Below are 23,323 nucleotides of genomic sequence, written 5' to 3' on the forward strand. Positions count from 1 at the left end.
GTAGTTCCACTCCTGAACCTGTACCCGTATCCAGTCCTTGTGATTATCTGGCTGAGGGGTTTAAGCCTATGCAGAACAGCAGCGGGACAGTGCATCACCTTGGTATATGCTGCCACTTGATGGCCACTTGTGCAAGTTGCCTTGAGTTGACTTCTAGTGTTGTCTTCCATAGTCCCATTGAGTTCTTGAGGAAGGTCCTTAGTGTCCTGTTTGACTTTGTATAGCGCCAGACATTCACAGATCCACGTGTGCGCATTGAGTCGTAGGCTTTCCTGTAGTCAATCCAGGCTGTGCTCAGATTGGTCTGTCTAGACCTTGAGTCTTGGGCGACTGCTCTATCTATGAGCAACTGGTTGTTTTGAGCCTCTGGTGTTGTTCCCAATGCCCTTCTGAGCTGTGCTCATGTACTGGCCCATGTGGTCCTGTAGCTTGGCAGCTATGATGCCTGATAGACTTTCCATGTTGTGGGGAGGCAGGTTATTGGCCGGTAGTTGGCCGGTTCTGTCCCTTGCAGGGGTCTTTCATGATCAGCACTGTCCTTCCTTGTGTTAGCCAGTTTGGGTGGGAGCCTGCTGCTAGCAGCTGGTTCATCTGTGCTGCTAGGCGTTCATGCACTGCTGTTAGTTTCTTTAGCCAGTAGGTGTGGATCATGTCTGGTCCAGGTGCTGTCCAGCTCTTCATGTTTTGACCCGCTGCTGGATGTCTTCTACTGTGATGGTGACTGGTTTCTGTTCTGGGAGATTGCTGTGCTCTGTTCTCAGGTCCTGCAGCCACTTTGCACTGGTGTTATGAGTCTTCTCTTTCTCCCATATGTTCTTCAGTACTGTTCAGTTTCTGCTGCTGGTGGCTCTGCTGTTATTGTGTTGTTGCACTGCAGTTGGGAGTACACCTTGGATGGTTCTTTGGAGAACAGGGCATTTACTTTTTTGGCCTCTGCTTCTCTAGTGTATCTCCTTAGCCTGGTAGCCAGTGCTGTGAGCCTTTGTTTAGCAGTCTCTAGGGCTTCAGATGGAGTCAGGCCCTTGTATTTTTTCAGTAGCCGAGTCTTATCCTTAATCTCTACACCCTTCTGTAGTTCCACCAGCTGACTAACTTCTCTCCGAGTCGCCTTGATCTTATCCTCCAACCTCATTTTCCAGGGTGGGTACATACTGTTGTTCTTCTTGATCGTGTAGCCAAGCATCTCCAGGATTACAGAGGCTGTAGCGTATACCAGTTCATTGGTTTGAGTTATGGTGGTAGTAGGGATTGTCATGAGGGCTCTATTGGCATCTTCTAACATACTATCTGATGGTACTTCTCCACTGAGCCTTGGTAATCGGTCTCGAGGATTGACTGTAGCTAGTTTCTCCATGATCTTATGCCTCATATCAGCTGCTGTGCTCTGCAATGGAGGGGGTGGCAGTGAAGTTTCAGCTTCAGGTGTGGGCTGCACATCCACTTGTTCTTCCAGGTCTTCTTGAGTCTGGGATGTAATGTGGAGTTGGTCTATCTCAAGCTGTGAGAGCAGCTTCCTCTTTACTATGTTGAAGCGTTGGGTAACTAGCTGTTTCTCAGTAAGTGTGGATGTAGGTCTTTTGTCCATCCATAGTCCCCTCATACGTTTCATATATCCCCTCTCATTAGGTCTACTGTTGTAGTAGCATTCCATCAATTCCAGGTTCTCTTGTCTCGTCCATGAATGGTTTGTTCCAGTAGCCCACTTATCGTCAGATTGTCCTGGTTCCTCAACATCTGGCGCGGACCTTGTTAATCCGGGCGACGTCCGAGCCGGCGACTGGCATGACTCTCCTAGTTCGTGTCACTCTCATATTTTGAGGTAGGCAGGTGAAGCGTTAGGGGGTCTTTTGCCCAAGGACCCCTACTGGAAAGTTGGGTACCAACAGGGATTTGAACCCCCGGTCTCTCGTATCAAAGGGCGGTCTCCCGTATCAAAGGGCATGCTCTTAGGCCACTACGCTATCCAGTCGCTCCAAGACTAGGGACCAATCTGAGCACAGCCTGGATTGACTACAGGAAAGCCTTATGACTCAATGCCGCACACGTGGATCTGTGAATGTCTGGCGCTATACAAAGTCAACAGGACACTAAGGACCTTCCTCAAGAACTCAATGGACTATGGAAGACAACACTGGAAGTCAACTCAAGGCAGCTTGCACAAGTGGCCATCAAGTGCGGCATATACCAAGGTGATGCACTGTCCCCGCTGCTGTTCTGCATAGGCTTAAACCCCCTCAGCCAGATAATCACAAGGACTGGATACGGGGTACAGGTTCAGGAGTGGAACTACCATCAGCCACCTCCTCTACATGGATGACATCAAGCTGTATGCTAAGAATGAACGAGACATCGACTCGCTAATCCACCTGACGCGGATCTACAGTGAGGATATCGGGATGTCATTCGGACTGGAGAAGTGTGGCCGGATGGTAGTGAAGAGAGGAAGGTAGTCAAGACTGATGGGGTGGAACTACCAGCGGCCACATAGCAGACATACAGACCAGCTACAAGTACCTTGGCGTCCCACAGTCACATGGAAACCACGATGAGGAGGCAAGGAAGACAGCAACATCCAAGTATCACCAAAGGATAAGACAGGTCCTGAAGAGCCAGCTCAGTGGGAAGAACAAGATCCACGCCATCAACAGATACGCCCTGCCGGTCATCAGATACCCTGCCGGTATAGTGAGCTGGCCAAAGGAGGACATGGAGGCTGCCGATGTGAAAACCGGAAGCTCCTCACAATGCACGGAGGTTTCCACCCCAAGTCCAACACCCAGAGACTGTATACCAGCCGGAAAGAAGGCGGGCGGGCTTGGTGAGCGTCAAGGCCACTGTCCTGGATGAAACCCGGAACATCCAGGAGTACATCAGTAAGATGGCCCCAAAGATGAGCTGCTGAGAGAATGCCTGAGGCAGCAGCAGACATGGGAGGAAGACCAAGCAGAAGAAGTGCCATGGCAAGACAAGACCCTTCATGGGATGTACCATCGACAGATAGCTGAGGTGGCTGACATTGGGAAATCCTACCAGTGGCTGGAAAGGGCTGGACTAAAAGACAGCACTGAGGCACTGATCATAGCAGCACAGGAACAGGCACTGAGCACCAGATCCATTGAAGCAGGGGTCTACCACACTAGAGAGGACCCAAGGTGCAGACTGTGCAGAGAGGCCTCAGAGACAGTCCAACACATAGTGGCAGGATGTAAGATGCAGGCAGGAACAGCATACACTGAACGGCACAACCAAGTGGCTGGCATTGTGTACAGGAACATCTGCACAGCGTATGGGCTAGACCCTCCCAAGACCAGATGGGAGATTCCACAGAAGGTTGTGGAGAATAGCAGGGCTAAGATTCTGTGGGACTTCCAGATCCAGACGGACAGGCAGGTACTGGCCAATCAACCAGACATCGTGGTAATAGACAAGGAGCAGAAGACGCGGTGGTGATAGATATAGCAGTGCCAAGTGACAGCAACATCAGGAAGAAGGAATATGAGAAGCTGGAGAAGTACCAGGGCCTGAAAGAGGAACTAGAAAGGATGTGGAAAGTGAAGGCCAAAGTGGTCCCAGTGGTGGTAGGAGCCTCGGGGCTGTGACTCCTAAGCTGGGTGAGTGGCTCCAACAGATCCCAGGAACAACATCAGAGCTCTCTGTCCAGAAGAGTGCAGTGCTAGGAACAGCTAAGATACTGCGCAGAACCCTCAAACTCCAGGCCTCTGGTAGAGGACCCGAGGTTGAGGAAGACACATACCACCCATAGGGGTGAGAGGGGAATTTTTTTTTTATATATTTAAAATACACACTGTTCCTCACACCTTTTATCAACTGCTGCAAATGGAACATTTTGATTACCACTACAAATGTTTTTTTCTCTCCTGCTGGTAATAGCTCACCCTAACTGATCACTCTCATTAGAGTGTGTATGGTGACGCCCATTGTTTTTATATTCTCTGTGTGTGTATATATATATATATCTTCCTACTGTATTTTCCACTGCATTGCATCTGATGAAGTGGGCTGTAGCCCACGAAAGCTTATGCTCAAATAAATTTGTGTTAGCTCTAAGGTGCCACAAGTCCTCTTGTTCTTTTTGCAGATACAGGACTAACACGACTGCTACTCTGAAACCTGTATAGTTACAGTACATGCAAATATGGCTGAATAACAGAGCCTGTAAAATACAAATCCCCCAGCTCCTGCGCTAGCCAGTAGCCTCCAATGATAGGAACTTGTGTGGCTTTAAAACTCCAAAGAACTGGCACCTCATGGAAAATGGGAAAATCTTTATTATGAAACAGTTCTGTCCCTTTGGCACATTCCCCATTAGTTATTACAAGGGACTGGTACTGTAAGCAGATTCACAATTTCCCTGCAACAATTGCTATTCGTCCCACTGTGACCAAAGCCCCCTGAGTGTGCTGTCACAATCACAGAAATGTAGACCTGAAAGGACCTTGATAGGTCTTCTAGTCCGGGCCCTTGAACTGAGGGAGGACCAAGGTAAAGCTCTCCCATCCCTGATGGGCGTCTGTCCAACCTGTTTCATAAAAACCCCCAATGATGGGGATTCTACAACTTCCCTTGGAAGCCTACTCCAGAGCTGTTACATGCCTGAGTGCTCTGCAAGGACGAGGCCCCCACACACAGTGAGTTATTTGGCTTTAATGAAGGTAAAGTGACACATCCGCAACGGGGACCGCTGGGCGTTGCTGTCACTTAGGCGGGGAACCCAGCACCGAAGCTCAGCTCGGCCTGGGTCGGAGTCCAAAGGCGGACCGGGAGCATACAGCTATATATATACACAAGTCATACAAAAGCAACTCATACATATGCAAAAAGACTTCCCACAGGCTATGTCCGCCCTTTGGCCTAAGGCCATACAAACTGGTTTACAACCAGTTAAAAGCAAGTTATAAACTGGCATGCTGTGTCCTGCCAATGACCGGCCACTTAGCAAGCAGGGGCTCTTCACAAGGCCGCCGAGAAAGCGGAGACACCCTAGCTAGGCCGTGACACAGTCTTCCGTAGTCCCCTACAAGAGCTTAACTATCTTTATAGTTAGAAAGTTTTCCCTAATATCTCCTGAGCTGCAGGTTAAGCCCATTTCTTCTTGTCCTACATTCAGTGGACATGGAGGATAGTGGATCACCATCCTGTTTATAACAGCCCATAACACATTAGAAGACTGTCATCAGATCCCCCTCCGCCATCTTTCTCAAGACTAAACATACCCAGTTTTTTTAACTTTTCCTCATAAGTCAGATTTACTAAACCTTTTGTCATTTTTATTGCTCTCCTTGGACTTTCTCCAGTTTATCCACATCTTTCCTAAAGTGTGGCATCCAGAATTGGACACAGTACTCCAGCTGAGGCCCCACCAGTGCTGAATAGAATGGGACAATTACCTCCTGTGTTTTACAAACAACACTCCTGTTAATGTACCTGTGATGGAGTGTACAAAGCTCACACTGGGCCTGAAGGGGTTAAAGGAAACACCACCACTCCAGACCTGCAGAGCATGCTCCAACTGGAGAGGCACCTTAAAACTTAAAAGAGAGCAACTTAGCTCAGAAGAGAGAGGCTGGGGAGGAAGACAGACCTATCCTGTGGGCTCCTGAACAAGGGTGCCAAAGCAGCCTCCCTGTGAGGAATGGGGCTACCTGCTGAGCCTAGTTTGGGCTGAAGGTTTAGTTGTCTTTTCATTTTCTTTTATCATCTTATATAGGACTTGGAGGCATATGGGGAGATAGATGGTAGGAAATGGCCAAGGGGCAAAGTGGAGGGCATTCCAGGGTGCTGGACACTGTTGGCACTCATAGGACCCTGGGTAAGAGCCTGGTAGAGTGGGAGGGACCAGGTTCCCTACCAACTGCCGTTGCTGCAGGAGGAGTGTAAGGTTCTTTCCACCCCACTCCCCCTCTAGTAAGGAGAAGGCAAGGACATTGAAAACCCTGAGATAAAGCTAAGTCCCATACAAGGGTTAGGAACTGGACTGAAAGGCCTTCTTGCAGGGAGGCAAGGCTGGAACCTAGGTGGGCTATCCTCTGTTACAATACCCCGAAATGATATTAGCATTTTTTTACAACTGCATCTCATTGTTGGCTCATGTGATTTGTTATAACTCCCAGATCCTTTTCAGCAGCACTAACACCTAACCAGTTATTCCCCATTTTGTAATTATGCATTTGACTTTTTTCTTCCTAAGTGTAGTACTTTGCACTTGTCTTCACTGAATTTCACCTTGTTGATTTCTGACCAATTCTCCAATTTGTCAAGTTTCTTTTCAATTGTAATCCTATCCTCCAAAGTGATCTCTAAAACTACCAGAGTACTGTGACCACAGGTGGAGAATAAGCATTAGGAATCTCAGAAACGAAAGATCTGGTTTTGTGCAAATGTCCATGGCAATAAAACAGTCCGGGAGTAGAGAGTGAGAGACCCATCAGATGATCTCACCACGCAGCAAGGGTCCTTTCCAAGCAGCAGTTGCCTCTGCCTCATATGCACAGAAAATGCTTTCCAGTGTCTGTTCATTCACCTGGGGCATGAGCCCTGGCACCCTTTGGGGTATTCACAGTGTTTCGACTGAGATCTCAGTTTGTTCCTTCTTCACAGACTGCACCAGCAGCAATAGAGACCATGCTGGGCTCTTGCTGGGAGCAACAGACTTATTTCTCGGGGCCTCTCCTCCTTGTGCTTTTCCGTTTCTGTATGATAAAGTCAATCTGGTAAATGAGCATCACGGCCATGGAAAACACGAGAATCTGGAAGGGAAAAGAAAGTCACTAGGGCTGGATTCACTAACACCTGAAAGCAACATCCCTGAGGGCTGAGAGCAGGGGAATGCAAGGAAGGGACCACAAAATCCTGTAATTTACCCTCTAAACAAAACCCAAGGTTCTGGTGCCAAGGACTGTGTCCCCCACTGACTTTCATGGTTGCTGCAGGAGTTCAACACCTGTGAAACTCAGGCTGCTTGTTTAAGTGCCTAAGCATGTCACTATATAATTAGTACTGTATATCTAACTATGGATTTAGGTGTTAGAATCATAGAATATCAAGGTTGGAAGGGACCTCAGGAGGTCATCTAGTCCAGTGTTTCTCAAACTGGAGTTGCCGCTTGTGTAGGGAAAGCCCTTGGTGGGCCAGGCCAGGACAGTTTGTTTACCTGCCCTGTCTGCAGGTCTGGCCGATCGCGGCTCCCACTGGCCATGGTTCACTGCTGCAGGCCAATGGGAGCTGCTGGAAGTGGCGGCCAGTAAGACTCTCGGCCCGCGCCGCTTCCAGCAGCTCCCATTGGCCTGGAGCAGCAAACCGCGGCCAGTGGGAGCCGCAATCAGCCGGACCTGTGGACGCAGCAGGTAAACAAACTGGCCTGGCCCACCAGGGGCTTTCCCTACACAAGCAGCGACCCCAGTTTCAGAAACACTGATCTAGTCCAACCCCCTGCTCAATGCAGGACCAATTCCCAACTAAATCATCGCAGCCAGGGCTTTGCCAAGCCTGACCTTAAAAACCTCTAAAGAAGGCGATTCCACCACCTCCCTAGGTAACCCATTCCAGTGCTTCACCACCCTCCTAGTGAAAAAGTTTTTCCTAATATCCAGCCTAAACCTCCCCCACTGCAACTTGAGACCATTACTCCTTGTTCTGTCATCTGGTACCACTGAGAACAGTCTAGATCCATCCTCTTTGGAACCCCCTTTCAGGTAGTTGAAAGCAGCTATCAAATCCCCCCACTCATTCTTCTCTTCTGCAGACTCTTCTGTTAACGTTAGCCACCCAAGTTTGAAAACTTTATGTGGAGGGGAGTGGCTATCATTCATAGAGCTAGCCAAGCAGAGTTAGCCAAGCAGATTCTTGGCTTTGTTTATACTAGAAAAATGCACTGGTTTAACCACATTTATTTCAAAATCAATTTAATTAAATCAGTGCAAACTCCTAATATAGATGCATTTCTATACATGGAGGTAGTTTGCATCAATGCACTTGATATTAGTTTAGCTTGCATTAGTAAGTTACCAACTTAACCTTTGCTTATGTTAATTTAGCTTAAATCAGTTTAAGTGCATTGCTGTTGAGTGTTTGCACTGGTTTAACTTGATTAGTTTTTAATGGATTTAGTTAAACTTTTGATGCACTTTTCTAGAATAGACATAATCTTAATGCTGTTACAGCCTCAGTTACCTCCAAGAAAAACAGTCCTATTGCTAGCCCTGCAACAAGCAGCAGGTTTCTGTGCCCCCAGCCAACAATCTTTTCCAAGCAGCCCTCAATGTATATCAGACTCTCTGCTTTCCATGATCTCAGGTTCTGGGTCCCATAGCCACACATGCTGTTGAGAACACTCTGCAGGGAGAGAAGAGTCAGCAAGAGTTTAGTGAGTGAGGAACAGGATCTGCTCTTTCTCCCCTGAAGTAGTCACCACATGCCTGACTCTGAGAGGAGAGGGAGGGGACAGGTGTCCTGATACAAATACCTATCAGGGATGGTCTAGCTCAGAGGTGGTCAGCCTGAGATGGAGCCAGAATTTACCAATGAACATTGCCAAAGGGCCACAGTAATATGTCAGCAGCTCCCCCCCGCTCCTCCCGCCCACCGGCAGCCCCACTGATCAGCATCTCCCCCTTCCTCCCAGTCAGCTGTTCTGTGGCATACAGGAGGTTCGGGGGTGGGAGAGGAGTGAGGGCACAGCCGGATCAGGGGACGGGGCGGGAAGGGGAGGATTAGGGGGAGGGCCTCTGGCAAAGCCAGGGGTTGAGCAGTGAGCATCCCCTGGCACACTGGAAAGTTGGCACCTGTAGCTCCAGCCTCGGGGTCGGTGCCTATACGAGGAGCTGCATATTAACTTCTGAAGAGCCGCATGTGGCTCCGGAGCCACCCCTGGGCTAGCTAATACTTAGTCCTGCCATGAGTGCAGGGGACTGGACTAGATGACCTCTCAAGGTCCCTTCCAGTCCTACGATTCTGATACATAGTGATGGGCCCAATCAAACAACCAGAACAGAACACTGCTTTGTTCTTCGTGGTCTCAGCAGCTACGTTACAGGCAGGCAGCATGTTAAGTGGTTAGAACAGGGGATTTGGAATTGGGAGATGTGGGTTCTGTTTGCATCTCTTCCACAGACTCACTGTATAGTCTAAGTAAAGTCACATCACCTTTCTGTGCCTCAGTTTCCCTATCCCAGTGGGGATAATGATACTGACCTCACCTTGCAAACTGCATTGAGATCCTGACATGAAATGTTATATAAATGCAAAGTACCTCTGATACTTTCCTACTTGATCTCTTTGGCTTTATTTTAATATGTGTCCTTAGCTCCCAACCACATGCTGCAGTGGAGATTTTTTTAAAATAAAAACCTAAAGAAAAAAATTTTAACCAGAAAAATGTGGCCAGATTTGACTTACAGTAATGGCTGCCTCTTGATCTTTTTGGATGCAGCAGGAGAAAGGCACAGCACAGCGTTCCAGGCTGGGGTTGGAGTCTTGGCACTCAAAGTAAATATTCTGGGACCAGTCCTTGTAGGAATGCACCCCACAGCACTCAAACTAAGAGAGTGAAACAGAAAGAGGACCCTGGAGTAGCTGCTTGTTTACACAGGGCCCAGGTATGCACAGAACTGTACGGACAGGAGTTCTGAGAATAGCTGTGAGATAAGTTACCCACGGGTAGGAATAAACTGTCCAGAAGACCCCTTACAATCCAGTAAAGGAGAACTGTAATCTTTGGAATCTAGTCAAATTCCCCCATGGCCTCCTCGGATTACCAATGTCTGAGCAGCGGCAGGAACAGGAGACAGGCCCCCACCTCTGAGACTCGGTTGCCTCAGCCATCTCTCTCTCACCTCTCTCATGGGTATTCACAGGTAGACTCTGAGACTCTCAGGGGACTTTAGGAATCCAATTTGGGAGGGAGAAGCAACTGTGTCTTGTGGTACAAACAGGGAGCAAAAATGGGATTTCCCTAAATTGGCCCATGGTGAATTTCACCCTGTTCCCAGCTGCTCTGGTGAAAGTCACAGCTGCTGCCTGGAACACAAAAAAATAAATGGAGACCATTCTCCTTGCTGTGGTTTGAGCAGTGGGTAAAACACTGACTTGAGCACAGGGCCTGGCAAGACAATGGGAAGCTGGCTATCAGGGACCTGGCTTTAGACTCCATGTGTATGTGAGGGTCTAAGGCTGGCACTGAGATCCCAGCACTGACTGAGGATCTGAGACAGGGTACATTTGGCTATTTGCCTTCACTGAAATAATTAAACAGCAAGGCATGATACAAATCTGAGAGGTGTTTTTAAATTACCTTTTTCTGTATATAATCAATAAGGTTCTGTAAATCTAGGTCATCCCTATAACCGGAAATAGCTTTCCCCATCAGAAATGCTGCTTTCTCCAACACCTGCAACACACACAGAGAGTGCAGTTGTCAGCATCTACCAGGCAGATTCATTGACTTTCAGAAGCTCCCCTTGTCTTCCATTTCCTGCACTTTGGGCCCAAGTCTTGTCTCTGGCATCTGGCCTCTCCAAGGCACCCCTTACCTGAGCATGTCACAGGGACAAATGCAAGTGAAACCCAAGTGGCTGCCTTTTTCCCCATTTGCCTCCCAAAAAGTGCAGATGGAGAAGGTTGACCTGAATCCTGTTGGCAGCCAAAGTATAAATACTCTGCATATATACAGCACACTACACTATGCATTCAGATGTTACCTGATTAATCTTGACAACCACACAGTCAGGTAGAGGAAGTATTAATGTTCCCATCTTCCAGAGGGAAAACTGAGGCAGGAAGGGGCAGAGACTTGCCCAAGACTACATAGGGTGTTACTGACTTCTAGATCTGTGCTCATGCAACTATATTGCCAAAGGCAACTGTCTAATTCAGCAGTGTCAACCAGCTTTGGAGTTGGCTTTGCAGTTACCATGCCGGAGAAGAGAAATCCCAGGACAGCAGCCACGATCTGGAGAATGAGAATGATCAGTAAAATCCAGGCAAACTGAAAAATGAAGGGGTGAGATCATCAGAACAACCTGTAAAGCACCCAGTCCCCCCCTGCCAGCATTGACGCAAAAGCCCTTAGAGCAAGAGCTCTGTGGGGCTGGGGCCATGTCTATGATGTGTCATATAGATTTGCCCTGCTGTGTATGTGTGTTAATACTCATGCCCAGAGCTCCAATGACAACATCCTCCACCTCCAACAGTCCAGAGGAAATCAGATGTCAGGTGCAATGAACCAGCATTTCCCCTTCAATAATACCGTATCTTGGGGGCTCTCAAGGCACTGGGGCCTGCTTAGGACCTGTTACAAACAAGACAATCCCTGGAAACTCCAGAGATGCACCCTGTGCAGGAAGGCTTGGAAAATCTAGTTCCATATTCTGCAAGAGGACACAGCAGCTGAAACACTGCAGAGAACATGGGACAAGCCTAAGACCTGGCTGAGCAGGGGAACTATTTAAATTATCAGCCCCTTGAAGAGACCAGGCCTGATTATGCATAAAAGGCTGTCTCCTGCCTGCATTACACTGCAGTTTTTTTCAGATCCCAGCCCTCCTTGCAGCAGGAGGGCTGAATGTGAGAACATCCAGGCAACCACCTGGATACCAGTGTTATTACAAGATATGGCTCCCCATCATAGCTAAATGGTACTACTGCTGGTAAATGTCACTACCCAAATGTACTGGAGAGAGTCAAGTCCCCTGGCTACAAGTCCCAGCTGAGGAATACAGCATGGGCTAGAACAGAATTTCCTCCTGGCTGGTTTTCCCACAAGCCTCCCTGCTTCATTTGCAGGTGAGGCTAGAAGAAAATGATTAGAATATTTTAGACAAAAATGACCTAGTACCTCTGCTATAGCACTGGTGATGGGGCTGAGATTGCCTGTCCTAATGGAACGCGCACTGACTCCACAGTCAGGTCAGCGTTTTGGAGCAAGCCTCCCAGCCCAGATTAGGGCTAATGGGGCTTGCACTAGTGTTTTAAAGATAGTGTTAGCGACAGCACTTTGAAATTGCATTTTGGGCTGGGGCTCAGCTTCCACTGCAAGCTCTGCTCGCCGAAACCTGTCAGCCTAGGCTGGGAGACGTACTCTGACTTTGCTGCCACTGTGACTGCCCTATTAGCTGCGTTTTGTAATGTTGTAGCTGTGTTGGTCCCAAAAAGATGGGTGAGGTAACATCTTTTATTGGCCCAACTTCTACTGCTGAAAGAGACGAGTTTTCGAGCTTACACAGAGCTCTTCTTCATGACTGGGAAAGATACTCAGAGTGTTACAGCTAAATACAAGGTGGAACAGGTTGTTTAGCATAAGGAATTACATGTTGTAAGAGGTCATTCAAGGTGAAGTTGGCAGTTAACATCTCTGTTATCATAGCACAAAAAGTTAGTGCATTATAGATTGTTGTATTGAGCTATAAATCTATGTTAGCTGCTTGGAAGGAGCCTTAGGATATGGCTACACTACCCACCAGCAGGCAGCGATCGATCCAGCAGGGGTTGATTTATCACATTTAGTCTAGACGCGATAAATGAATCCCCAAGCGCTCTCCCATCGACTCCTGTACTCCACCTCTGCGAGACGCACAGGCGGAGTCATCGGGGGAGCAGCAGCAGTCGACTCACTGCAGTAAAGACACTACGGTAAGTCGATCTAAGTACATCGACTTCAGCTATATTATTCACATAGCTGAAGTTACGTAACTTAGATCGACCCCGCCCCCCCAGTGTAGACCAGGCCTTAGTCTCTAAGGTGCCACAAGGACTCCGTGTTGTTTTTGCTGATACACACACCTAACATGGCTACCACTTGTCTTTAAGAGTGCCCTTGTCATGGAATCTCAACTGTTAGGGATGGAAAAGACCTATGAGGTCAGCTGATAACACTCACCTCCTGGCTTGCTTTGAAGTTGCAAAGTGCTAGGTTAGGTATGTGCCACGTGTTGTTAGCCCATCACTGGGGTTGGTTGTTGTTCCCTACAGTCTGTTCTCCAGTGTTTTGTCCAGTCTAGTTTAAATGGCATCTTTTCATTAGCATGGTTAAATCTCCCGTTGGGGAGAGGAACCAGCACAGGGAAATGAATTCTTCTCTGCTTTACTATGTTAGCAAACAATTTCTTCGGTGAGTTTTTGCTGCTTTCCTGCAGTCAGCAATTTCCTCAGGTTTATTTGACAAGTTGTGACATTTTTTTTTTTACTCTCTGGATTTATCATGTTGAGTCTGCGCATTTGATTCCCAGCATTCAAAATTCAGCCTGAGTGTAGTCCCATAGGCAGATGGGGTTGTTTCTGTTCTCCAGTTGCATAAATATAACTCTTATGGAGTGCTCTTCCTACACAGATCTTCACACCGACCATTTTGAAATTTGTTCACCCAAATGTTGCTGAGCGTGATTTGAGAGCTCAGAAGGCCAGCTCAGAAGCACATAAGGGCACTGTGTATTTTTTAATTGTAGCCAATATTCCAAGACACTGTTTGGAGGGGGCCAGTATTTACCCAGCTATAGTGATAAACATTAGCTGACACCTGAGAAGGAACCTTTCCTTTTGTATTACTGGGAAATTTTAAATCCTGTCAAGCGGGAATTTTTGTTATTTGCAAATGAAAAGAATACACCCTAAACCTCTTCCAGCCACATTGGATTCCATTAGCTACAAGAAACATGCAGTCTCCAAACATATCAGACACACTTTCTTGCATTGCACTGCTGTAGCATGTCTGTGCCTCCAGACACTCCGCAATGAAATTATTTCCAGGATGACCTCATACCAACACCTGGAGGAATGTTACATTTGCAAACTCTCTGCAAAATTCCCATAAAGGCAACAACTGTGGATTCTCATGGGCAAATATTATAAACAACCCTTTGACTTGGGACAAATAGTGTAGATGGCAACATGTTGATGCAAATCTGAAAAACAGGCCACATTAAAGGGTGACAGAACTGGCACAAGCCACCAGATCTTTTTGCTTGGTTGTGCAGCCAAAGAGACAGGTGGGGAGCAGAAGTTATGAGTCACGATGGCAGTACGGCCTTTAGTGTGGTCAGGAATTCACTGATTTTTTTTTCTTTCTCCTTGCTGTTCATGCAGTCGGTGAGCTATTTTCCCACTAGCTCAGTAACATGCTAGTACTTCCTGTGCCCCCCTTCAGCACACACTTAACGGACTGACAAAAATTGATCTTCTAATGCAGGTGGAGCAGGTTTACACTCCACTCTTTGAGGCACTCTCTTTAGGCAGGAAGTTGCCTAGTAAGGGCAGCCCAAGGCATAGGGATCCCTATCAGATAGAAGAAATCATCCCACTAGCCTCTCCTTACAATTTTCAGCAGCACAGGCAGGTCACGCAAGGCTCCTGTACACCCCACAAAGGTGATGCCAAACATCAGGATCCCCACCGTAAGCAGGATCAGTGCAGGATCAGCGAGGAGCGAATCCACAGCACCTGTCAGAAATTGAAAAACACAGCAAAGTAAGAAGTTAGCGCAAGCCAAATCCTGCTCCTTCTTCTTCCCCTCAGAGTATCAAGAATAGCTACAGAGCTCACAGAAGAACACTGAGCTGGACAAGTTCCACATACCAGTCTTCCAGGGCAAGCCCCAACCCTCCCCTTGAAACACATTTCCTCCCCGCACTCGTCAGTTTTAGCCACACCTTCTCATCACAGAGCTACGGGATTACAAAATACTCACCAAATAAAGTTCTGCACTACAAGGTGGTCTGGGGTCCGCATGTTTAATTGATGAACACATATGTCACCTTGGACTGTAAACCCTTCCGGACAGAGGCCATGTTTTCTCTACAGTCTGTACAACACCAAGCACATAGCTAGTGCTCAGCAAATACAAATGGCACATCGAAGGGAGGGGGAATTTGTGCTTGGAAGTTTATTCTCCAGCCTTGAAACTGTGAAAGGCAATGAAGCCTCAGGTTCATGGCATTGGTGGAAGGAGCTGAGCTCCCTCATGAATTTACTTTCCAGAGTTCTCAGACATTCATTAGGCTGCACCGCCTTATTTGATCCATTTGTAATTTGTTTATTGAATATTGCTGAACCCTCAGCAGTCTTTGAGGCTGACAAATGTACATGGTTATTAATAATCCTTCTCACCCTGGTAGATCCATCAAAAAGATTGGGCAACACCCTGCACCACCATGTGGGAGTGACATACAGTAATGATGGTGGAGGGTGATTTGAAAACTGTCAGCCAGAGATGGACCACAAAGCTCATCTCCACGCTGTACTGGGAAGAGAGCAATGACTGCAGAATTACCCTGCAGTCACTTAGTTAGCTTTACCTAAACTCCAGCTTGGTAACAGGAGGGAGAGGAAATGGTACTTACTTGCTTCTTTAGAGAGTTTGGCATAAATGCCAACTGCAACCATGAGCCCACTGGCCACCTAGGAAGGACGAATCAGAGACAAACATCATTTTGCAAGAGGAAAAATCCCCAACAGCATCTAATCCTGGGAGCAGGAGACAATTGCCGAGCCAGAGAAGTGAAGCAGGACTTACAGCCTGTCCAAGGGGTGCCCAGATGAAGGGATACCAGAGGGCAAATAAGCAATTTACAAGGGACCTGCACCCTGCAGTCCTCACCACAGGGCCCTAGTATCACAACTGACCAGACTGACTCTTACTCATAGACTCATAGGTCAGAAGGGACCAATATGATCATCTAGTCTGACCTCCTGCACAAGGCAGGCCACAAAACCCTACCCATACACATTTATAACAACCCCGAACCCATGGACTAGTTATTTAAATCCTCAAAATTGAATTTGAAGACCTCAAGCTGCAGGGAATCCACCAGCAAGCGACCATGCCACGCTGCAGGGAAGGCGAAAAACCTCCAGGGCCCTGCCGCAATACCGCCCTGGAGGAAAATCCTTCCAAGCCCCAAATAGGCATCAGCTAAACCCTGAGCATCGGGCAAGAACTCACCCAGCCAGCACCAAGAAAGATTCTCTGCAGTAAACTCAGTTCCCATCCATCCAACATCCCCTCAATACAGACCATTGAGCAGACTTTTCTGCCGTAATCCAAAATCCAATGCCCAAATTAAACTATCACTCATTAAATCCCCTCCATTATACTTATCACTTAGTCTTAAAGCCAGATAAGTCTTTGCCCCCACTACTTCCTCGGAAGGCTGTTCCACGAACTTCACTGTCCCCTAACTGGTTAGAAACCTTTCGTCTAATTTCAAGTCTAAACTTTCTAAATCCGTTTGTACCATTTGTTCCTCGTTGCCTACATTAGTATAAACTTAAAATTTCCTCTCCCTCCCTAACGTTAATCCCCTGATATATTTAATATAGAGCAAGCATATCCCATCCCGAGTCTTCTTTGGCCAGGCAAACAAGCCAAGCCTTTTGAGCTCCTTCAAGGCAGGTTTCCTTGCCTGGATCATCCTAGTACCCGTCTCTGAACCTGTTCCAGTTTGAATTCATCCTTTTACACATGGGACACCAAGAACTGCACACAATATTCCAGGTGGGGTCTCACCAGCGCCGTATATAACGGCCATAACACCTCCTTCTCCTTGCTGGAAATACCTCGCCCGATGCATCACTACAACCGCATTTGTTGTTTTAACAGCCATATCACTTGGCGGCTCATGTCATCCCGCTATCAACCAATACCCAAGATCCTTCTCCTCCTCCGTCGTTTCCACTGATGCGTCCCCAACGTAATATCTAAATCTATTATTCAATCCCTAAAGTGCTTGACTTGCACTTTTCACTATATTTCATCCTATACTTTACTCCAGTCTTACAAAGGTGGTCCAGATCTTCCTGTATAGTATCCCGGTCTTCTCTGTGTTAGCAAATACTCCCCCAGCTTTGTGTCATCCAAACTTTATTAACACATTCCCGCTCTTTGTGCAAAGTCAGTATAAATAGGTTAAATAAGATCGGTCAAAACCATCCTTGAAGGGACTTTCCGCTAGTAACCGTCCTCCAGCCTGACGTTATCACCTTCATACGACACCGCTGGCAGTCTCCCCCTTTAACCAGTTCCTTATCCACCTTACAACTTCAGCATTCATCCCCATCTTTCCAATTTAACTAACAGTTCCCCATGGGAACCCGTGTCACAACGCCTTACTGAAAATCAAGTAAAATTAGATCTACGCGCATTTCCTTTGTCTAAGTAATCCGTCACCTTCTCAAAGAAGGAGACAGGTTGGTTGGCACGATTACCTTTAGTTAAATCCCATGTTGCAATTCGTCCCGAATACCCATTGACTCCAATGTCCTTAATAACTTTTCTTCCGCTTAAATTTTCCAAGACTTACACACGACAGAACGTCAAGCTAACAGGCCTACCTAATTACCCGGATCCTTTATTCCCTTTCTTAAAAATAGGATACGTTAGCAATTCTCCAGTCGTGACGCACAACCCCCGAGTTTACTGGTGCTTAAAATTCTCGCTAACGGGCTCGCAATTTCACGCGCCAGTTCCTTTAATATCCTCGGGTGGAGATTGTCCGGTCCCTCCGATTTTGTCCCATTAAGCTGTTCAAGTTTGGCCTCTACCTCAGATGCGGTAATATCCACCTCCATATCCACATTCCCATTTGTCACTGGGATGACTTTGAAAGTGGGTTTCCCTGCAAGCAGTGATCTTGCTGCCCAGCCAGTGTCAGCCCCACCCTGGGAGTGTCAGCCCCAGCTCTGGTCAGACTCACCCAGAAGAGGTAACAGGAGACAAACAAAGTGTATTTGATGAGCTGGTTTGTTCTCATGGTTCCTGTCGGAGTCTCTGATAACAGTGCACCACTCTCCCCGCTGTGGAGTCCGTTTCTCTGCTGATTCTTGATGCCTGGGTCATGTGCTCTAGGGAGTGTTACAGGCACAAAGGGAGAAGACTGACATGTACAGTCAGGTTTGCCACGTGTTTCCTAGTGTAAGTCACTTACCTGTTTCCAGCTCTCTTGCAGCTGCAGTAGGACAGGCTGACTAGGCAAAATAAACTCCTGAAATGAAGACCTCAGACACGCTGAAAGAAGAGGAGGCCAAGGCAAGGAGAAGCCCAGCAGTGGGCACCATTCTTCCATTCAGGTTATTGAGAGTAGGAGGAAGAGAAGCCATTTGAAAAGAGATTCTGCCCAAGCTGTCTGTGAAATGTCAGAGGAGACAGGAAGAAACAGGTTTAGACTAGATTCTGTGCATCAGAGAGGCAGGTTCCCAGGAACTAGAGTTCCAGCCCCTTATTCCTTGGGTATGGCTCACTGAGAAGGAAGAGTGCTTGGCAACTGGAATGAGGAGAGAGGCACTTGGAATGGGAACCCTGCGAGAACTCACCCTTCACCCCCACACGTAAAAAAGATAGAGACTCCTACAATTATTTTTTTTTATTAAATCAGCCTTCAGAGTAAACACAGTGAAAGGTGCCACATGCCCAGCACTGGAGACAGACAAAATTTCATCAGAATTGAGCAGTACATGCAGTGGCAGAGTGGGCTTCCTCTCACTGAGCCAACCTGCATTCCTCACCAAACATACCTCTCCATTGCTGGCAACCTTCACTTATTCCTGGTCTCCATTCCTTAGGCTCATCATTCTGCTGCTGAATTAGATCATCCAGGAGCTCTTGAATTCTAGGTTCAGGAGAGAAGTGAGCAGCTAGGTGTTGGAGTAGGCTGGGTCAGGGGGCACTCTCAGTACTGCTGAGAAGCCATTTGCAGATGTATTGGGCATCCCAAGACTGGCCCAAATGTTCCAGGGAGATGAGCTCTAGCAGAGGCTGACAGAGCAGATGTCTCTCCACTCCAAGCTGTGCCATTGCTCACGTGACTTGGAGACCATGCACCAGGTGGCACCATTGCATTGCACCCTGCAGAAAAATGAATGTGGGGGCCCGAGATCTTATTTGTCCTCCTTAAGAATTCCAAACTGGGCTGTTTTGTAAGAGTCTGAACAAGGGTGAGTGTATGTGAGAGAGAGGCTGTGAGGTCAAACGAGCAGAGTCTGCTCAGAGGTTTCAAAAGGAGATAGGTAGGGTACTACCAAATTCACAGTCCATTTTGAAAATGGACTTTTTAAAATCATAAATTTCATATATTTAAATCTGAAATTTCATGGTGTTGCAGTTGTAGGGGTCCTGACCCAAAAGAGTGTTGGCGGGAGGGTTATAAGATTATTGTAGGGGGGTCTCAGTATTGCCAACCTTTCTTCTGCGCTGCTATTGGTGGTGGCGCTACCTTCAGAGCTGGGTGGCCGCAGAGCGGCAGCTGCTGGCCAGGAGCCCAGTTCTGAACACCCCCGCCAACAGCAGTGCAGAAGTAAGAGTGGCATGGTATGGTATTGCTACCCTTACTTCTGTCCTGCTGCCTTCAGAGCTGGGCTGTCAGCCAGCAGCCGCCACTCTCCAGCTGTCCAGCTCTGAAGGCAGCAAGACCGAAGTGTGGCATAGGATGGTATTCCCACCCTTACTTCTTCAGTGCCCCTGGCAGGGTGCTACCTTCAGAGCTGGGCACCTGGCCAACAGCCACTGCTCTTGAGCCACATAGCTCTGAAGGTAGAACAGATGTAAAGGTGGCAATAGCATGACCCCCTTATAATAACCTTGTGACCTCCTGCACTGCATTTTGGGTCAGGACCTTCTGTTTAAGAAATGCTGGTTTTCCCCATGAAATGTCTATAGTATAGGGTAAAAGTACACAAAAGACCAGATTTCATGGAGGAGACAAGATTTCACGGTCCGTGATGCATTTTTCATGGACATGAATTTGGTACAGCTGTAGAGATAGGATAAGCCCCATAGAAAGATTATGAAAACCGGGGCACAATTTCTTGGCCTTCCTCACCTCACCCCACCCAGTAACATAACCTCCACTCCAGCAACAAACATAGTCACACCGAGAATTTACATGGATAGGTCTATGTCCACATGCTTGGTGACATTGTCAAAAAATTTGAATAGATTGGTGAGGTGTAATTTCCCTTTACAAAATTCATGTTGACTCTCCCCCCAACATATCGTGTTCCTCTATGTGTCTGATAATTCTCTTCTTTACTATAGGTTCAACCAATTTGCCTGGTACTGAAGATAGGCTAACCAGTCTGTAATTGCCAGGATTGCCTCTGTAGCCTTTTTTAAAAATAGGCAGTACGTTAGCTTCTCTCCAATCATCTAGTCCAGAGGCTGATTTAAGCAATAGGTTACATACCACAGTGAGTAGTTCTGCAATTTCATATTTGAGTTCCTTCAGAACTCTTGGGTGAATACCATTTGGTCCTGGTGACTTATTACTGTTTAATTTGGCAATTTGTTCCACAACATCATCTACTGACACCTCAGTCTGGGATAGTTCTTCAGATTTCAAGTATCAGAGGGTAGCCATGTTTGTCTGGATCTGTAAAAAGCAACAGAGTCCTGTGGTACCTTATAGACTAACAGATGTATTGGAGCATGAGTTTTCGTGGGTGAATACCCACTTTGTCGGATGCACCGATGANATGCACCGATGAAGTGGGTATTCACCCACGAAAGCTCATGCTCCAATACGTCTGTTAGTCTACAAGGTGCCACAGGACTCTTTGCTGCTTCTTCAGATTTGTCACCTAAAAAGAAAGGCTCAGGTGTGGGAATCTCCTTCACATCCTCTGCAGTGAAGACTGATAGAGAATTCGTTTAGCTTCTCCATAACAGCCTTGTCTTCCTTGAGTGCTCTTTTAGCACCTGGATCATCCACTGATTGTTTGGCAGGCTTCCTGCTTCTGATGTACTTAAAAATGTTTTTGCTGTTAGTTTTTGTTTATTTTTCTAGTTGCTCTTCATATTCTTTTTTGTCCTGCCCAATTATACTTTTACATTTGAGTTGCCACAGTTTATGCTTGTTTTTGTTTTCCTCTGTAGGATTTGACTTCCTATTTTTAAAGGATGTTTTTGTGTCTCAAACCTCCTCTGTTTAGCCAGGGTGGTTTTTTGGTCCTTTTTTTTTTTTTTTTAAACTTGGGGTATTGTGATGGGGTGTACATCCCACACCGAAGTGTAAGGGGTTAATGGAGGCCCAATTAACCTAGTAGAATGAATGCCCTCGTTAGAGGAACAGGCTCACCTGTGCAGGAGCAGGCAGGGCCTGTATAAAGCCTGTATGTAACTGGCAGCATACAAGGCTGCCACTGGGAAAGACTGCAGGAAAGTAGACTGTAGCTAGGCTCTGAGTGGAGGGAGTTGGAGGCTGGCAAACCTGGATTGAGGGGAAGCTAAATAAGCAGGAAGAAGCCCGGGTAACAGCAGCAAGGAGTAGGAGTGTACATGGACTGTATTTGCTTGTTATATGGTCCCTGGGCTGGAACCCAGTGTAGAAGACAGGCCTGGGTTCTCCTACCAGCCACTGGGGCGTGGCAAGGGCATTGGAGCTGCCAGTGAGCAGGTCTGGAAAGACTGTGAATTCCCTGGAAAGGGGGGATCTTAGTGACCTGGCTGGAGGGCCATGCCCTGAAGAGGAGATGGCAGGTTCGGGAGTGAGTGGGGCTGTAGAGAGAGACAATACGAGGGAAGGCGCCACTGGAGGAGGAGCGCAATCCTGGCAGAGCTAATTCCCAGAATGGCCAGCAGAAGGCACTGCAAGTGGTGAGTGGACACGTGACAGGCATACATATACTTTGGGCCTCTGTTATGGTGTTTTTAAATAGTTTCCATGGAGCTTGCAGGCATACCACTTTTAACTGTTCCTGTTAATTTCCCTTTTAACTAGCTGCCTCATTTTTGTCTAGTTTCACTTTTTTAAATTAAATGCTACTGTGACGGGTTTCTTTGGTATTCCCCCTCCCCCCAAATGTTAAATTTAATTATATTATGGTCACTACTGCTGTGTGGTTCATGTACATTCACCTCTGGGACCAGATCCTTTGCTCCACTTTGAACTAAATCAGGAATGTTGTCTCTCTTTGTGGGTTCCAGGACTAGCTGCTTCAAGAAGCAGTCATTAATGATGTCTAGAAATGGTGTCTCTGCATGCCACCCTGGGATGACAGTTGCCAGTCATATGGGGAAATAATCCATTATTAATGGGTTTTCTGTTTTTGTAGCCTCTCTAATCTTCCTGACTGTTTCACAGTCACTGTCACCATCCTAGTCAGGTGGTTTGTGGTATATTCCTACTGCTCTACAGCCTGATTGTAGCCACAGACACCTGGGACAAAATCAGTCTCATGGTGAAAAAGTCAGTAGCACCTGAGAGAGGTGAGTTTGAAATCCCTGTGTGCAGATCAGCAGTCTCAGCTTTGCATGCTAAGGACAAATTGCCTTGGTTGCTTGGCTATTGCTCTGTATTTCCCATAAAGATGAGAGAAGTTTGTATTAAAACAAACACAGTTTGTGGGAATCTTGGAAAAATCTTTTTTCAAGATTTCCTAATTTCTTACTGCTTTGGTATAAGATGAGAACAGGCTGCTGAGGGAGGGAAAAACCTTACTGTAGCAAGGAACATAGGAAATACTATTATACTTGGTCAGGCTAGTCAGTGCTCTAGTCCGGTATCCTAACTCTGACAGCTGCCAGAACCAGGTGCATCAGAGGGAGGTACAGTAGGCATAGATAGCTCTAGTTCTGAGCTGAGTTTTTGCCACACTCTGAAATGACACTCAGTACCTCTAGTGGTTTACATCTTCAAAGCACCATGCAACCATTAAATACTCAGCAGAAGGAAGTGGCAGGATCCTTTTGGCGTGGGACTTCAGTCTACAGCGAACAAAACACTGGGAAGTGTACAAGTGGGAAAAATCCATTATTGCCAGGGAAATGGACTGGATAATCTAACCTCCAACTCTACCTTCTGGGATGTTTCATTCATGTTGAGTTCACATTGGGTTACTGTCTGGGCAGAGTTTGAAAGAAAATGTGTCAGCAGTAGTAAAAGAAATCAAGAGGGCAGGAGTATTGGCCAATCTGGGGTTGTTCTCCAATGTATTGGCTTTTGCCTTTTCCCCTGCAAGGTTTTTGGGACAGGAATTCTGTATTTTGTTTGGCTTCCTCTCTTTGTATTGTAAAGAGCCATGTCCACTTCTTACAGAAATAATCTTCGATTTTTCTTTCACACAAAATAAGAGATGTAAAAGCTGCAAAAAGACCCTATGTATGGGAACAATCTATATGGGCAAAAACCAAAGACCCCTTATTCTGCCTTTTTGATTTTAGAGAAAATGGAAACTTCTCCATCAGCAGGAAATATTCAGAGGGGTGACTTGAATTGCCAGAAAGTCTCTGCCATCTCCAGCAGGCAGGATGATTACACAAGACCAGGGCCTCTTTGCAGATTAAATCTATTACATTTAGGGTATGTCTACAATACGGGATTATTCC

At 46.9% G+C, this 23,323-nt stretch overlaps 1 protein-coding gene across 1 annotated transcript; it reads right to left on the reverse strand.

The window, feature by feature from the left end:
* Positions 1 to 6,056: 6,056 nt before the first annotated feature.
* Positions 6,057 to 17,831, reverse strand: LOC116831932 (tetraspanin-33-like). The gene is made up of 8 exons (XM_032792268.2): positions 17,700 to 17,831; positions 15,348 to 15,405; positions 14,324 to 14,448; positions 10,928 to 11,002; positions 10,310 to 10,405; positions 9,415 to 9,555; positions 8,191 to 8,352; positions 6,057 to 6,767 (listed from the first exon to the last, which is right to left on the reverse strand). The coding sequence occupies exons 1-8, from the start codon at positions 17,754 to 17,756 to the stop codon at positions 6,672 to 6,674; spliced, it is 810 nt and encodes a 269-aa protein (XP_032648159.2). The 5' UTR covers positions 17,757 to 17,831; the 3' UTR covers positions 6,057 to 6,671.
* Positions 17,832 to 23,323: the final 5,492 nt, after the last annotated feature.

Source organism: Chelonoidis abingdonii, chromosome 11, assembly GCF_003597395.2.
Source record: "Chelonoidis abingdonii isolate Lonesome George chromosome 11, CheloAbing_2.0, whole genome shotgun sequence".
NCBI lineage: Eukaryota > Metazoa > Chordata > Testudines > Testudinidae > Chelonoidis > Chelonoidis abingdonii.

Excerpts from the sequence above, each read along its gene's own strand:
- LOC116831932 (XM_032792268.2), bottom strand. The coding sequence starts at position 17,756 with ATGAGAACAAACCAGCTCATCAAATACACTTTGTTTGTCTCCTGTTAC. Across the intron at positions 10,406-10,927 it reads GATTTCTCTTCTCCGGCATG|GTGTTGGAGAAAGCAGCATT; the intron begins GTAACTGCAAAG and ends TGTGTGTTGCAG. Across the intron at positions 6,768-8,190 it reads TAGGACTGTTTTTCTTGGAG|ATTCTCGTGTTTTCCATGGC; the intron begins GTAACTGAGGCT and ends TTTCCCTTCCAG.